General features: G+C 40.9%; 1 protein-coding gene across 3 annotated transcripts in view; it reads left to right on the plus strand.

Annotated features, from left to right (window-relative positions):
* trappc9 (trafficking protein particle complex subunit 9) overlaps window positions 1–18,156 on the plus strand; it is a 325,308-nt gene that overhangs the window by 70,720 nt on the left and 236,432 nt on the right. For all 3 annotated transcript variants that reach the window (XM_084081382.1, XM_084081384.1, XM_084081383.1), the window contains 3 exons: window positions 3,845–3,971; window positions 7,395–7,527; window positions 11,399–11,562. In XM_084081382.1, the coding sequence (XP_083937508.1) occupies window positions 3,845–3,971; window positions 7,395–7,527; window positions 11,399–11,562 (424 nt within the window). The remainder of the gene's footprint in view (window positions 1–3,844; window positions 3,972–7,394; window positions 7,528–11,398; window positions 11,563–18,156) is intronic.

Here is an 18,156-nt window from a genome sequence, read left to right on the forward strand (position 1 = left end):
GGATTAGGGTAGACCTGGATTGATCCCTCAAGGGAAATTCAGCTGCATTGGAGTTACAATCTTCACCATACTGTAGGAAACCCCCCAAAAAACAGCAAATAAAAGCAACAACAGATTGGGGGGAAAAGGGTTAGGTAATAGAAAGCTAAAAAAGGAGGCCAGCAAGGACGAGTACGTACATTGGAAAAAAAGAACATGGCAAAAGGTCATGATGTTGTTTTTTCCTTTGTAAAGCAATTTGTAACCCAGTTTTGAAAGGTGCTACATAAATAAAGTTGTATTATTATTATTATTATTATTATTATAATACTGTATGGCCGGTATATAAAGTATACAGTATGTGATCTTGTCAAACACATCATATTATCTCAGTGCTATTAAATTAGGATATTAACGGCATCGTTGCTGTCCCAAGCAAAGCAAAAGGTTAAATATGCACTCTCTCCCAGTGATTTATAATTAGGTCAATGCATACCAGCTCAGACAACACAATTAGCTTACTGTGTGAATGGGCTGATCATTATTGTAAACTAAATAGGCTAATTAACCTTTTCGAGGCCAGACACAAATGAATTGTTTCCAATAGGTTAACATTGATATTTCAAGATATCCAATAAATGAATGATGATCTCTCCGCTACAGACGTGGTTTAAATCGCTGCTTCTCAACGTGGGGTCTAGGGACCCCCCGGGGGTCCTCGCGGAGGTTCCAGGGAGGTCCCCGGCTAGACGATTGATACAGTCATTGCCTAATCATTCTGGCCGACCAAAATGTTCTATATTTCAATTCAGCATTGCATTGATATTAATCTATTTAGACCAGAGGCTGATTCTAAAAACACCTTCTAATTCTGAAAAACGTATTTTTGATTCAAATTATTATAGTTTTTAAATCATGTTGCTATATATCGTTGTTGTCGGGTGGACTTGTATGTCGAAAACCGTAAATAGCTGCATAGTGAAAATATATCGGCTATTTTCACTACTTTTGTGCGACACTCTTGTATGATGAAGTAGGGCTGTAATTTGCAAAAACAACCATACAAATTTGAAACTCGGAGATACAAGGTTTCTGCCCGACAGTGACGATATATAGTAACAACTAAAATGACACTGATGCTCTCCCGGATTGAAAGGTAATACAACGTATAGGCTTTGCAGGTCTAAATGGGTTTAAAAGAAAATGTCCATCGTAATTTGAATACTTTAGTATTTACATGCGTATAATATACTTTGTCAACCACTGGTTCTGTGTGACTGCAGCCCTCTCCAGCAGTGAGGTAGCGTCTGGTGGTTTGGATTGATGCAGTCCATTACATCAGTGGTTCTCAACCTTTTTCATATCAAGGTCCATTATTTATTCCGCATTTGAGCCACGGACCACCATTTGATGAGATTTAGCCTCTCAGACCCAAAACGTAGAATATTTTGTTATCGCTGGATACGATTTTGTCCACAATTCCATGCTGTATTGATGTTTGTACCATAGGAGAGATAACAGACAAACATTGATCAAAATAACAATTATTCTACATTCTCTAATTGTGTAGGACTTCTTGTAAATTAAGTAATACAGATGTTTAACAATAATTTAACCTGAGAGCGTAAAAGGTTTCATTTTACGCTCTCAAGAGTTAAAGATCTACCTAAAAAGGGTCCATTTGGTTACCAACTCCCCATCATTTAGCTGGGGACCACTTGGAACCCCCTCAAGGACCACTGGTGGTCCCCGGACCACTGGTTGAGAACCACTGCATTACATCACCCATGTCTACCAGTGGACATGTAAACCCCTCATGCTAGAGGAGGCTATAGGATGCCATCGCACCTTGAAAGTTACCCTCCAGTTCACTTCACACATGGTCACATCAATGCTTTGTTTTAGTTAGATTAAATGATAGATTGTTTATGTCAAACCATGTCTTTATAGTCTTCAATTCCCCTTCTACTGCATTCAGGAGCTGCTCCAAACTCTTCCCAGAGCAATATAGGTTTTGTCATCGGCAAACAAGACATAATTTAACATTGTTGACACTTTGCAAATATCGTTTATATAAAATATAAATAATTTGGGACCTATAACAGAACCTTGCGGGACACCGTAGGTAATCTTTCCTAATTCAGATTTTACATAATTGTTTTGAACATATTGATATTTATCTGCAAGGTAACTCTTTATCCGTGAGTTGGCTATCCCTCTGACACTGTATCTCTCCAGTTTATTCAATAATAAGTTGTAATCTTTTTTTCAAGTCAATGAACACTCCCACCGTATATATATTCCCCGTTTTCAATAGCAGTTGAAATTCCCTCCACTAGTTCCATCACAGCCATCGAAGTGGACCTATTAGCTCTGAACCCATATTGGTCTCTTAACAGTTTTTCAATTATTTTAGAAAATTGTGACAGAAATTGGTCTTTAGTTGTTGAATTGATGTCTCTCCGTTTTTGAAAATGGGAATTACTTTTGGAGTTTTCATTTTATTGGATTACAATGTGCACTAGCATAATCTGTAAAAAAAGACAAAAAAAAAAAAGAGAGAGAAAAATAAAAACCCTGAAAAATGTCCTTGCCTTCTATCAATATAATGCCCCTGAGGCTGTCACATATAAGCCTATACTGTACATCCCGGTCTATGTATGGCCTACTGCTGCAGAGCATGTTCCCCCTGTTGCGCGTGTGTATAGGATTCCTTTTCAATCTGTTCTCCTAGCGAACGTGGATTCAGTGACACTGTTTCCTCTTCTGCTCACGGTGCGAACAAGAGCAATTTTCTCCATGGGAAATGGCTGTGACACGCTGAGAGTGATTTTATCTGCAGGACATCAAGGGTGGATTAGGATGATGGATTATATGGAACTGCTGGAGAGCTGCTTCACACTCAACCGTTACCGGGGACCCAGACAGCTGCACACCTCTGTGTTTGTACAAGAGAAAGAACAACAGCCCCATCCAACTTAAGTTGGCAGCATGGGCTCCCCAAAAGTGTCAAACTAAAATTGAAAAATTTGATTAATCATAGTGGCTCAAAATTGCTTAAACGCAAAGTCGGCATTGATTGAATTGCCTCTGGCATCTTGTCAATTTATGACCTGAAGTCTCTGAGTCTACTGTGTTTTCTTTTGTTCTTCAATGAGATACGCATGCCGCGCCGTGCTTTCTCATATCTTCTGTTCATACTTCAATATCTCATTGAAAGTTTGTCGGGGGAAAATTGATAAATAATACTCAAACAGATCTCTTTCTCTCTGTGTCTCACCGTTTCATTTCAAACAGCATCTCTCCCTCCACATTTTAAACAGTTGTAAACAACAGATAGCCTCGTTAATTTAAAAAGTAGCTTTCAACGAAAACAACGGCTAACCCAAAAATGAGTGACAGGTGATTATCTGGTTGCCTCGCAACATCAGACATAGAGATCCTGTAAGCACTGCTTTTTTAGAAAAACAAAAACAAGGCAGTGTGATGTGCCCTGTGTTTTGTAGCCTGCAAAACATGCCCTTGGTGATCGGGCTAGGGTTAACCCTAACCCAAGAAAACAAACACCCCCTGTGTTTGCCCTCAATCAGGAAAGGAAAACTGTTCTTGGCAAGAAAATTAAATCTCCATATTTCAACTTATGTTTTCTAGTAAATGAATGGCCTACTTTGTCGTACGAGATTGCCTCACAGAAGTAGGGAAACTACTTCTCTTTGGCGAAGGGATTTGTTGTAGACGAAAAAAACAAGTAAAGTCAACTCAACACAGTATATAGGGTTTATGTAGTTAAATACGGTTCAAATGAAAATAAAAGGTTGAGGATCAGGCAATAATGATTTGTAACCAGTTATCCTTCTCCTTTCAGGGCTTGTTGACCTCCGGAGTGGAGTTTGAGTCCCTACCTGCAGCCCTTTCCCTGCCTGCAGAGTCTGGTCTGTATCCTGTCACCTTGGTGGGGGTCCCACGCACTGCAGGCAACATCACTGTCAATGGTGAGACCAACTGTGACACTACTGCGTTGCTCGGATGTTTGACATCCGTAATTGATTGAACTCATTATTACTCTTTTGCACCCACATTTTTGGCTTGAATTCCATGCTGTGCTATTGGGGCAAAGTGCTGCCTGATTTAAGTTGCATACTTTTTGCTAGAGGCCTGCACGCATAGACATATAAAGGTAGACGCCTCCTTCGGCTCTGAAGCATTCGTATCTCGGGCACGCTTCCTTGTTCCGCAGGGCTATCCCATATAAGGCTTGGGCAAGCTGGAAACTTCCGTGTGCGTCACAGAAGGGGGCGTTCGGTAGGCCAATCAAAGGCAGGTGGGGCCGGTCTTTTCTTAAGAGGCAGTCGCGCAGCAACTAGTCAGTTAGACACGCTGTGATTGGCCAGTAGTTAAAGCAATGTGATTGATCAGTAGTCAAACAGCCCTGCGGAAGAGCCTTGTATTGAGATACCAGTCGCTGCAATGAACTGCAGAGGCCAATGAGGTATCTAGGTTTCTATATCTATGCCTGCACGGACCTGTCTGACCATTACCACCCGCACGCATTTCATTTTTGACCGTCCACTCCTGCCTGCAGCAAAGTTTAAGCACCGCCTGCTCCTGCGATATTTTAATCGGGAACCCAAATACAAACAGAAAGACAGAATAAGAGAGAGCAGGGCATCGTTTCAACATTTCAGCACCACGGACAGAGACACAGTGGCCTGGGCTAACTGCTGGTCTGCATGAATACATAGAGATGCATATCTTGTTGTTAATGTTTCACAATTATCTTCTCCTGCATTTAAACACAAGATAAGTGTTCATGTCAAGCTATCACGCCACAATCACACCTGACAAATAACTTAGGCCTGTTTTTGTTATTAGCCTAAAACTAATTAAAAAGATTTTTCTTTTTTTATAGAAACGCAACTGTTAGGCTGCAGAGGAGCCTACAAAAACACATTAATGTATATGAAAGACTTTAAAACTCAAAGTAAGGCCTTTAACCCATTAAAACCGGGAAAGCATCTGTGTCATTTCAGATTTCTGCGTTTCAAAAATAGCAGATGTACAAGCTCACAGTGCGTCACTTTGTTTACATTCTTTTAAAAACTATTGAAAGTGTGAGAACTACTGATTTAGAAGGCATTTGTAGATGCGTCTGGTCTGAATGGGTTAAAATGCCTATGCGTATCCAATGTAAAGCTTAACTTAGGCTTTACTTTACTTAATCTCTTAGCATTAAATAGAAAACATCACATCAGGCAACCAAATAAACTTGTGCAATAGCAAAAATATTTCAGATGTAATGAGCAGCTTTAACCACTCAGACCGTATAAACTATGTGGCCGGGGGTCCCCCAAGGCTCTATACTTGCTCCTCTCTTTTACATTTACACCAAACCGCTTCACCGAAAATAGCGCATCTACAAGCTCATCCCAACATGCAGATCTGCTATTTTCACCTATATTTAGATCAGAATAGGGACACTAGGGTGTGGTTAAAAGTATTAGGTGTATATGTCAGACTTGCATTGTAATGGTACTGTATGCTTTGTTCTTCTTTTTAACTTCATTTGATGACTCCATGCTTAAGGTGTGCTACCTGTAAACAGTACATCCGGATTATTCCAGATAGCGTCGAGCTTGTAGATCTGCTATTTTTCCCTTTCATTTTTCAAATGTTACCTCTCAGCTTCCAGGCATTCTGTCCTAAACCCAGAAGAAGCTCTAATATCTCTGTTCTGTGGGGGTTTGGTGTACACGCACGAGCACGCGCCACGCACGCACGCACGCACGCACGCACGCACGCACGCACGCACGCACGCACGCACGCACGCACGCACGCACGCACGCACGCACGCACGCACGCACGCACGCACGCACGCACGCACACACGCACACACACACACACACACACACACACACACACACACACACACACACACACACACACTTGCACACACACACACACTTGCACATGCGCCTCAGCTTTGACTTCCATTTTAGAAAGCCGGTCGGGCGTGTAATTTAATTGCATTTATTTTAATCGTCTCTAATCTGCATTTATCACTCACTGATCTTTGTTGGGGAATAATTGCTTGTGATGCCACACATGCCACAGCCAGCCCGCCCCGCAGCTGAGGGCCAGGTTAAACGTCGACGGAGGCCACAGGGACGACTCTTCTTTTCATCTCCTTTTTTGAAGCCCTCAGCCAGCCGTCCAGACCACGGCTCCGTATTCCCCCCACCATTCATAGAAGATAAATGAGCACTCTTTGTTCTGCTGTCTAAGAGAGCATCGGGTAATTAGATGAAACACTACAAACAGTCCTCGCAGAGTAACCTTTCTCTGTACACGAAAGCACTTCAAGAACTTCTCCTTAGTTAATCGATTTCTTTGTGCCCAGCATAAGTCCTTCATCTCGAGTCAGGGACGCCCAGCTCTCCTTCACAAGAGACAGTGTGCGTTTTTTTATTTCCTATTTTTTTTTATAGTATCCAAAAAGTCAAGTCAGTTACTCTTCTTTTCCACTGTGTTATTTATACCGAAGGTACGGAGAAATCTCAATTGCAATCAGCCGGAGGGTGTGCATTATTTATTTTTCAGATAATCACGCCGGCTATGGTCTCATCACCATTCAAAATGTATATGCATGAAAAAAACATTGCGCTCTACGAGTCACTATACTTAGCTAACATGAGCTGGAAGCAATCATTAAAAACATTGGACTCACGACTACATCATTACAACAAAGGCATGCAGTGTGTGATCACACGGAAATAAAGATAACTTTTGGACCTGAAACCTTGGCCGTCGGCTCTCTTACAAATGAACCTGCCACAATCATTCACGTTTTAAAACAGTGCACCTTTTTGTGGGACAGATACAGGGATCTCCATATATGGGCAAAAAAGGGTGGCTTAAAGTAACTAAGTACATTTACTTAAGTACTGTACTCAGTAGATTTTGATAATTATTACAAAACATAATAAAGTATGTTGTAATAATAAAGAAATTATGACATTATCCCTTTAGCCCTATTTATTCTTTGACTATTTGAAAATAGCAGATCTACAAGCTCACATTGCGTCGCGATGCGACGCATTGTGAGCTTGTAGATCTGCTATTTTCAAAAGATTTTTGTATTTGAAAACTTGTGAAATGGGACCTTCTGCATAATGAGTACTTTCTACTTTTGGTACTTTAAGTACATTTTGATACCAATACTTTTGTACTTTTACTCAAGTACATTCCGGACTTTTACTTGTAACAGAGTATTTCTACGTTGCAGTAGTGATACTTTTACTCAAGTAAAACATTTGAGTACTTTTTCTACCACTGCAAAAGGGACTTGGACAGACAGAGGGTACAATGGTGCGTATAATTCAGGCTTTTTTGCGTATCTTCCGATGTCCTTCTCTTAGGATACCATACGTCAGTGTTTGGGGTGACCAGTGACTGTCTGTTGGAGGGCCTGCCCAGTGTGAAGACCAGTGGCTGTTTGGTGGAGGTCATCCCATCCCTGCCCCGTCTCCAGCTCAGCACCTCTCTACCACGGTATATGCCTCATTGTGACATATCCAGTTTACTGAAGATGTTATTGTTGTGATTATATGATTATTAGAATCACCTGAAGTCATTCAAATGCTATGTTTTTTGTGTTTTGTTTCCTAATGTAAATCTCCCACAAAGGCACTATATAGAGCAGGGGTGGGCAGCTTTGTAGATGGTGAGGGCCACTAAGTTTCCACACTCACTCTGGGGGCCCGCATTGTTTCAAAAAGCCCATAATACTCACATATGTGATAAATAAGGGATATTAACAATTAGTATTCGTTGTAATTTTTTTCAAGGCATGTGAGTAATTGATGGAAAAGGTCATTTTGGGGTGAAGTCCTCCTTTAACACGGTTGTTGCTATTAAAAAGTTAACACCAAACATTTGCAAGGAGCAGCTGTGCCAGCTAAATTTATTCATGGAAAACCATTTTAGTAAACATCTCGGCCTTAAAATACTGCAGTCAATTTCCAGCATATATATATATATAATTTTGTGATTGCCTATATTTTCTTCTGGGGAATTATCACACCAGTTTCATAGACGGTCCAGAATTAAAATGTGTATTTATCTTTTGCTGCAAAGGGAAAATTCTTATTTTTGACTTGCTACATTCAAGAGACGTTCTTCAGACTCTGTCATGTTGTGTGATTCAGATTAGGCTGTAATGTAGGCCAGAGACTCGTTCAAAGCGACTTCCTGGTGTGCCGGTAAATCATTTTTGACAATAGGACTGACTGGTGCAATAACCATCATTTTGGCTGTGCAGCCTAATGCAGAGTTTCAGCCGTCTCCGATGTGATGACTCTTCCTTTTCTCTTGTGATTTAAAGCAGTGGTTCGAGGCTGTGAGAACATTGAAAGTTGGCCCCCAAATAATTGGCAAAACACTACGATTTTTTATGATAATAAATAACATTACCATAGCATGGTATTTTCTTCTCTAAAACCTTGAATATATGTGTTTTCATAGTGGTACCAATGAATAAGAACTTAAAGGAGTAGTTCACCCCAAAAAAAAAAAAAAAAGCTATCAATTACACACCCCATGAAGCCTTGAATTCATGGAGATTGTTTTTGGTTTTGTTGTATTTCTGAGCCAATAATTTGATGGCCGCATCATTGGTCAATAGGAGACTCAGTAGGAGACTCTTAAGAGTCTCGAACCACATACTACAAAGGAAGATCATCAACTTAAGATACTGCTCTCACAATAAATGTGAAAAAAAAAATGTGAACGCAATTATTATATTAGGGAAGAGTTAACCACCAACCCTCTAATCTTAGGTGACCTGAGTACCCCAGGGCATCTGCTTCTTTTGTCCCTCAACACCAAGTCTCTTAACTGAAAATGACAATCATCAAGCCTTGCGGCGCTTGTAGAAGTGCAATTTTCCCCGAATGTTCGCCCCCTGAATAGAAATGCCAGGGTTCACGTTGTTACTGTAAGATCTGTCACAGTGATGTCATTGTCTCTGACTTTGACAAACGGTTGTGGTTTTAAGTAGCAGAGAATCTCTCATTGAAGACAGAGACGTTTATAATTCCATGTGTCTGATTCTCCCCCACAAAGTCCTATACAATCACCACCACTAAAACCCTGTATATGCAAAGTTACATTTTTATTTTATTTTGCTTCAGTAGAGTAGCCTATTGTACACCCTGGTTTTCAAACCGGTGTCCCACTAGCCGTTTGGGTTTAATTTGTGCGGCGAGATGATTTTTAGAAAAATAACAAATCCAACCATTTACTTATTTAGCCCTTTTGAAGCTGCCCTCTCTGCTTGCCACTCTCTCCGTCTGTCTGCTATCTCCTTTCTGATGAGCTGGCTGTGTTCAGCATAACAACAGTCGGCAGTTACCTCGCTGGATCACCACTCCTGCTGTCTTTACCCGTCTCTTAACAGTCCTCACCAGCAAGCTTGTGTAAACAGTACAATATACTGCAGTTAACCGCTTAAACCCTCTATTCTCAGTAAAACAGACCTGCGTCACAACTCTAATTGGAGCACTTTTTTGTCTACACTAGAAATAGCCGTCCTACAAGCTCACTGTGAGCTTGTAAATCTGCTATTTTTGGCAAAAGTTCCCCCCAAAATAGGGATGCTGGGGTTCAAGTGGTTAAGTATCATCTGTTTGCTGCTGTGGTTCATAAGGTTGATGGCGAAGGCCGGACGTTCGATGATAATTCGTTGCAAACATAGAGTTCAGCTGCAAACCTGTGTCTCACATGTGCGCAATAAGTGGCTGTTTCAAAGGAATTACAACATCAAACAACACTATGAGACACCCACGGGTGCAGATGACATTTCTGAAGTGGAGGGGGGACCAAACAAACTGCCAACAGTTCCAAGCCAACCCCCCAATCTGAGCAGCGGAACGTAGCGCAACACCGTTTCCCATGTGCGTATCATGTGTGCGGGAATGATGTTGAACCTGTGCACCTCCCCACTGAACCTCCCGTGGTGTTACTATAACTTGAGGGGCCTCGTTAATCACACAAACATGTTTGTCAATGGAATATTTTTAAATGTTAATTTAACGCAGTATTAACGAGTAGATGACTCCCTGCAGTGTGTCCTCCTGGAGATGTGTCCATACATGCTGTTTTGACAAATGAAGGACTCCACGTGTGTGAGAGATATCCTGGCCAGGCTGGCATCTCAAATGACTTGAACATTCATGGACTGATTTTACAATTCAATTCAAACTTTATTCCAGACACACAGGGGGTCCATAGAGTACATACAAATCATCAACATCACACAACAAACTCCAGTGTTTACGCAGCCTGGACGAGTACCGGAGACAGCTCTTCCCAGGATTGACTTTATCCTCAATAATACTGTTCTGGGGCTCATCCAGGCGAGACATGAATCCATACATAGAGTGCCTTAATAGAGCCTCACATGTGTGGATTCGAATTACAATTGATGAATGCGTAATAATTCATGGATGGTAGCTTAACTCACTGAGTGCCATTAACGTGTTTCACGTGTTTTTACCGCTATGGCGCTGGGTGCCATTAACGTGTTTGACGTGTTTTAAAAAAAATAGCAACAAAAAAAAAACATTCTTTTTTTTTTTTTTTTTAAACAGAACCCAAGATATCATCATCTGAAGATGTGCAGCTCCATCCACTCCTTGTTTAACTTAGAACTGAAAAAGGCTGTATCTCGCTTCCTAAGCACTTTTTGTTTTCTGTGAAAAAAACTTTTCAGAATCAATTCTAGTAGTAGTAGTAGTAGTAGTAGTAGTAGTAGTACTTTCTGAAATAATTCTGGCAATCCTGGCACTCAGTGAGTTGAGACACATAGAAAATGAGTGCTGTGCAGTGCTGTGCAGTGCACTGCGATGTGAGCAAAGGCTTTGTCGAATGTCTACTTATGAAGAATAAGAAACACTATTTGTTGTGTATGTGTAACATTTTGTAGATAGCAAGGCTATTCTACATTTATCTCTGCTAGTGATCACTTTCAAATGGTTTATTATTCGAAGCAAAACAAAAATAGCATCTATGCGAACACAATTGGCCTGTGTTCGGGGGAGGTAAGCCGGGCGGGGAGGGTGTTATTGATCATTGCACGTATTCCTACGGGCTGGGGCGTCACCTGTCAGTGGGGAGATGTGGGTGGGAGGAGTAGGACACCTTAGATATAACCAAAACTAAGCTATATGTGATGCTGATACTGTAGTTCAGTGTCTCTGCTAGCTGAGAAACCAATCAGTGTGTGGTATCTAACAGTTGCATTAAGTCAGCTCAAACAGAATATTACGGAGATATAGCAGGCAATTCGGCATGCATGCTCATGGCCTTCATGGAGGGTCAAGCTGACGGTGTGTAACCAGTATGTCTGCTCCTGCGGCCACAGGTCGGCCCACACGCTGCAGCCCATGTCTAAAGAGGAGCTGTCCAGCAGCGTGTCCGTCCAGCTGTTCAACGGAGAGAACCAGGAGCTCACCATCACCTTGGAGAACATCGGCACAGAGGACATTGAGACGCTGGAGCTCGCCTCCAAGATAATCACCACCAAAGGTTGGTACTGCAGCACATCAGGGCCATTTGAAACTGGAGCCTTGCCTATCTACATTGATTCATACAGGCATTCATTAGGAATAATCTATGGATATTATACTAGTATATAGTGCAGTGTAGTGGTGCAACAGTTCAGCGCAACATCAAACTATTTGGGCATGCCATTTAATGCGAAAATCATGAAGGAAAAAAAATAGTTCTGTTTAAAGATTGTGACAATAGCCAATCTACAGGCTCTCAACACGTCACGTCACTGTGACACTGTTGTGCGACAAAGTAGAAAATCAATAGAATAATCGCTAAGAAAAAAATCCATAGTTTCAGGCCTTTCTATGAAAAATAAATACTTACTTAGACTTAGTTCCTCCCGTTCCTGTTGGAACATTGGGCGACGAGTCCCCTCCATCTGCTCCGGTCCCTTGCAACCCTTCTTGCACCATGCCAGTTGACACCCATCTCGTTTACGTCTTTGGAGGTGGTCTGGCATGTTTAGCCCACTGACTACACTAATAGTAGTCAATAGAATTAATACTTGATATTACTGATGATGATGACCATTTTCCAATGTGTCCGGTGGTTTGTTTGATGTTTGTGGAAGCCACTGCATTCCATTCATTTTAGTACGGTATGGAAATCAACTTGCAGGGACTTGAACTTTAATGTTGCATTTTAATGCATTTCTAAGCACATTGGGATTGATTTGAAAAGGCAAGCTGAAAACAGTACTTTGAGAAGAGATTGATTTATGAAGAAACATCCACGTCTTCTTAACTGTACAATGATGTTTAGCCAATATTGACTCAAGGAGTCTCTTTCACACTTACATTCAGTACAGAATGTACATTCCTGGTGTGTTACTGTCACTTAGGAACAAAGGTCAACCGTCCTAGATTAACCACCTCAGGTGTGGTTGGTTTAGTGATTTGTTTCAGGATCCTTCCCTGACCCATCAGTCTTGTTCCTCAGGGAATGACTGAAAAGCTTCAGATGTAAAGACTCAAGATTTGTTTTATTACAGTACGTCTCATATACTAGTGCATGAGAGTAACATTATTTGGTCTTGATTCCTAATCATTGTAGCCGCAATAACAATTACAAAGAGATAATTCAAAAATAACGAGTAAGGAAAAATAGGAAAGTATGTGCATTAATCATAGCACACTTTGAGATGCTTGAAGGTGCTGTGTGCAAGGGTCCTACTTCTAAATATTATATTCATATATATGTACTTCCTTTGTGCACACAGCGCTGCATGTGTAGATGCATCCATACAGTAGATACAGTGTCCATTGTGGTAAGAAATGCACCAGCCCTAGAGTACCAGTCGTGAGGTTTGCCATGTGCAAGGGGAGTCTGCCAGTCATGCACTGGCAGTCAGGCGCTGGCAGTGGGAATACTTAAGGGAGTACGACAAACTAGCACAATGAAAAGGGGCCTTGATGTGAACCTCATGTGCTGGAACGATACTGATTGGCGCGTATGCTTTTCTTAAGCCAATTATTTTGGTAGAGCGCTCGTTTTGATTCACTCAATGTCCAGCATATGTGCAAGGTTTTAGCTCGTTGAAGATTGTGAGTGAGGGATGATGCAGTCTACAGCCCAACCAGTGGCAGATGTCTGTGTCCCATTCTGATTTGGGAAAATTCCATGTGGCCCATAGGTCAGGAGCCTATCTGCTGTTTCTGTAGCGTGAGTGCTGCTTGATGTACAGTTACATCCCCTGGACATGATGCTAGTACAGTATGTCACAGGGAAAAGAGTTTTGGGGAGAGATTTTTTGCAAAAACCTGGTCAACCTAGACTTGGGAACAACAAGTAAAGCCATTTTAGAGCAGTGCTTCTCAATCTAATTTCAAGGACCCCCAGTCCGACATGCGATAGGCCACAACAGACCCCTTTTTTTTATCCCTGGGACCCAAATGGACGCATATGGGTCCATTTGGTTCCATATGCACAGTACACACACTCAGAGTTACAGAGCCATAAGGGTCTATTCTATTCTATTCTAGAGGACCTCGGGTTATGAACTGGCACATACGGCATGGGATTAGGAGACCAGTTAAGCCTAATTTATACCATGCGAGACAACCCCGGTGAGACAGATTGTTGGGCTTATTGACGTAATTTGGAACGTCTCACAGGCTGTGAGCCATTTGGCTCATGCCTCCTGAAATTTCGAGCGGCTCACACCATGTCATTAATGTCTCACAGCTTTGATTGGTTGACACACACGAGCTGAGTGCTAGGTATAAATGCCCAGCTTGCCATGGCTTGTCTCGCACATTATAAATTAGGCTTTGGTTTACTGTAGCTAGGTGCCAGATCACAATGAGCTTTAAAAGTTACCAATAAAATCAGGAAGTCAATTACTGTTTCAGTTTGACCGGTGGCCAGTGAAGTGCAGCTAAAATCTGCGTGATGTGTTCAGATTTCCTCCCACCAATTCTTTAAGTTACATATTTTGTTCCAGAGACCCACAGAAGCAAAGATTTGATTTAAAAATACATTAGTACATACATTAGTACGATTTTTGAATAGTCACAGTATAAAATGACACAGATGTTTTCCTGGTTTTAATGGGTTAAAGCTGTCAGAAAGATTTCAGGCATCACCTTCTCTTTCAGGCACCAGTACAAGAAAAACATAGTTCCAACCTGCGCTTTGGACAGGAGAATTGGGTGCAAATAATTTGTCCCTTTCATCTGTGCATTCGACCAGTACACCATGAAGGTGTACAGAAGTAAATATCGCAAATAAGCTGATATCCTCATCGGAGACACAAAACCTATGAAAATGCAAATGGCCCACTTTCAGTTGTGTCAGCTCTGGTTACAGCTTTCAATTTGCTGTGTGCGCACCTGCATGACATGAGAGAGAGAGGAAAATGGAAACCATCACACTCACAATCAGATAAATATAATAATAATAACATAGTCCCCACTCCTTGGGGTGTTTTTTGTCACTGTCTATATACGTATATGTATATATGCACATACGTGAAATTTTTCCTCTGCATTTTACCCATCCTATTATCAATGATAATACTGGTAGCTGATTCAATCGCAAAATCTTTGACATAAGTCCATGAGCAACATAAAAACTAGTGCCAACAAACACTTCTTTTTTTTAATCACGATTAATCGCATGATTTTTCAGTTATTCGCTACTAGTCACAAATTAATCACGGGATCATTTATCATTGGACATTAAAGCGGAACTACGTAACACACTTTTTAATGAATAAAAAGTAATTTTATTTACTTATACTTTGCTTTACTTATTACTTATACAATTGGGGTGGTTGCATTTTGTCTTCCTGCTCTTCTATTGAGACCTTTAGTGTCAAAGGTCATGTCTCACCTAGACACAGGATCTGACACGAATTTTGACCTAACGGTCAAGATTCAATTTATCCCCTGAGCAAGCAGGCAGGCTCTTTTTAGCTCAATGGTGAAAATATCAGCACTAGCGCAGGAAACAGGGTTCAAATCAGGGGTAAAATATGAAAGTTGCATTTAACTTCGCTTTAATTAGCAACCCAAAACAATGACAATTTGCAATGTATTGGCATAATGGGTATAATCTGTTAAATTTAAGATAATTAGAAGTATGAGTACTTACAGAATGTAGTGTCCACCTTCATGCTTTTAAAGGTGCACTGATTTTTTTATATATATTTTTAAACAATAATGCTAAATGATGAAAACCTGTACGTGGCCCTATCTGGATGGGGAAGCAAGAGCGAGAGAGTCGTTAATCGTGCCCTTCCCACAAAAATATACACGCATGGAGAAAATGGGCAAATTGTGGGCATAGTTACAGATGGTGATTAAGCATTATTAATTCATTGTTAATCTGTAATTAATGTGATTACAAGTTTTAATCGTTTGACAGCCCATATATGTATATATAGTGTGGGGAGAAATACCCTTTGTCTTCTGTGTATTTCCCAATAATTTTAAACACATCTTTTCAGCCGATGATGCAAAAAAAAAAGGAACCAGACAGACGCAAAATAGCCTACTTCACGATTCACTGGCGCGTCAACATAACTGGCTGTTACCCCAGATGAGCTGTCTTTATACCGGCATTCTTTCAGAGAAAGGTCTGGACTAACGTCATGGCCTAACCGCTTGCGACCGGTTGCTGTAGAATTGTCTGCTTTATTGAAGTGAAGGCTACAAACAAATGTACTCCCTCTCAGTATTGTAAAGGCTTGACCTTCATCTCGACAAATTGCTTGAATCCACTTCTCCCTTTCAATTTATGTCACTAGGGAAGCCTTGAAAACATTAGTATGGTTGCCGTTGTTTATTTGTTTTACAATGAGACACATTGCAATGCCACTTGAGACTTCACTTTGGCCGCTGTTGTATTACGGGATGTGCTAAGACTTCTTCTGTTAGAAAACCCGGTAATGTGAAAATAAACCTCTTATTCAGGTAACTTTGCTGATAGGAAATGTAAACAAACGTGACATCTAAAAATAAAGCATGTGTGTATGGACGAAGCTGTCGATGACCTGTATGGTCCTTTTTAAAGATCTAATTATACAAAGTGACAGTAGAAAATTGCACCGTGCAATAATTTATTCAACATTTCTTCCTCATGTGGAACAAGGCTTAAAAGCCCCTTTGGCAGATACACTGTACGCATTCTCTGTTCATTTAATCAGTCATTGTAAGATATAAAGTTAGAATTGTGTGTGTGCTTCTTTGTGCCACAGTGCTGCATATGCAGAGCAGTGCTTGTGATCAATTCGGTTTGTAGTCCAGGGTGGACTTTGATGCACTTTCTGGTCTGCTCTTTGGTTCCCCCCACCTTTCATGCACCCCGGACTCTTCACTTTGTGTTTCTACCCTTTGTTCGACGCCTGCTCCAGTCCTCACATCTCTGCTGCTGCTTCTTCTTCTTCTTCTCTCTCTGTCTCTCTGTATCGCTCTCTCTCCCGCACGCTCGCTCTCTCTTTCTCTCTCACTCTGTATTCATACACCAGTCCTTTCTCTATCCTTTCTCACCCTCCATTCCCCTCATTTCCTCGTATCCTCAACCGTCAGCAGCATCACATTCCTGACAATAACAGTTCAATTAGCAGTGGAATCGGTGTCGTTTTAAACGTATACGCCTCCACTTATGGCAGCGGAACCACACTGTGATTGGCCAAGAGTCCGATCCAAATCCCACATTCTGCTAACAACAACACCCGTTCATCATCGCTGTCCACGGTGAAGTTTGCAGAGTGTACGATGAAGGTGAGGAGGAGGCCAGGTGCATCTTGAAGTTATGGAAGAACTTTCGATTATTCAGATGACAGAGTTTTCCTACCAGCATTAACCCATTAAAACCTGAGGCAGATTCTATAAATGCCTTCTAAATCAATAGTTCTTACACTTCAAGTTTTTAAAATAAATATTCAAATATAGCAGATGTACAAGCTCGCAGTGCGGCAAGAAGTGATGTGCTGTGAGCTTGTACACTAAAATCTAAAATGACACGGATGCTTTCCCGGTTTTAATGGGTTAAGAGTTTTCGCTCCCAACTTCACTTCTTCATAACTTTTTGTGTCCCCATAACTAATTGATCCTATTCTTCCTTTTATATGTACATTACAATGACAAAATGTTAGGAAGAATAGCCCACTAGAGACCAGACTAAATATACATGCTGCAAGTGCAAACCCAGTGCAAACCCAGAGCTGATTGCAGCTTATCACAAAATAAATGCATTTGCTTGTTTACTGTCTGCAAACGGTGAGTAGAGAAATTTACCATAAACGCACCATCATTTCCCTGTGATGAAACACAATTTTGAAGCGTGCGCAGATATTTACGTGCATGAATTCCTTTTCATAATCAGTTGGACCTGCAATTGAAGGAGTCCAAGCTTCATTTGCTATCATGCTAGCTTGGAGAAAGTGTTCGCAGATATCTCTCCAGAGTCCAGACATCCTTGTTGGATATGTAAATACGTTTTACATCTTTGATGATTTGAGAGAAACAGCTATGGTCATCCTCACTTCCTCTTTAGTGCAACGTTGCATTACTGAGCAGGACTTTGAAAATGAAATAATAGCAAACATTAAGTGCTGGATGATATGGACAAAATCAAATATTCTTATTATTGTTATTTTGACCAAATACCTCAATATCGATATTGTGACAATAGTGTCGTATTGTTACGATATTATATAACAAAGATGTATATTTAAAAAAAAAAGTATGTTAGAAATTACCAAAAATATTGACTCTATTATTGAAACATTTAGAAACTATAAAATAGGGCTTAAGTCATTAAAACCAAGAAAAGATAACACTGATGTTATAGCACAATCCCAGACTATATCGATTAAATATCGATATCGCTCTACCATAGTATATCCAACATATTATTACCAGTGTGTGGCGGCGCATTCATCCTGTCAACCTGGACCCGCTGCCTTTGTAACTTTATCCTTTGAACTTTTAACCACATTTTCTTTGGGTGGTGGTGGTGGAGCCGGCAGATGAAGAGGCTGTTTTTCAAGTGTCGATCGCTCCTGTCTCTGTGTGTCACCCTGACCCTGCCCCACTCTGTCAACCAATTCCCAAAACCCAG

This window comes from Gymnoscopelus microlampas (genome assembly GCF_963454915.1).
Source record: "Gymnoscopelus microlampas genome assembly, chromosome: 15".
NCBI lineage: Eukaryota > Metazoa > Chordata > Actinopteri > Myctophiformes > Myctophidae > Gymnoscopelus > Gymnoscopelus microlampas.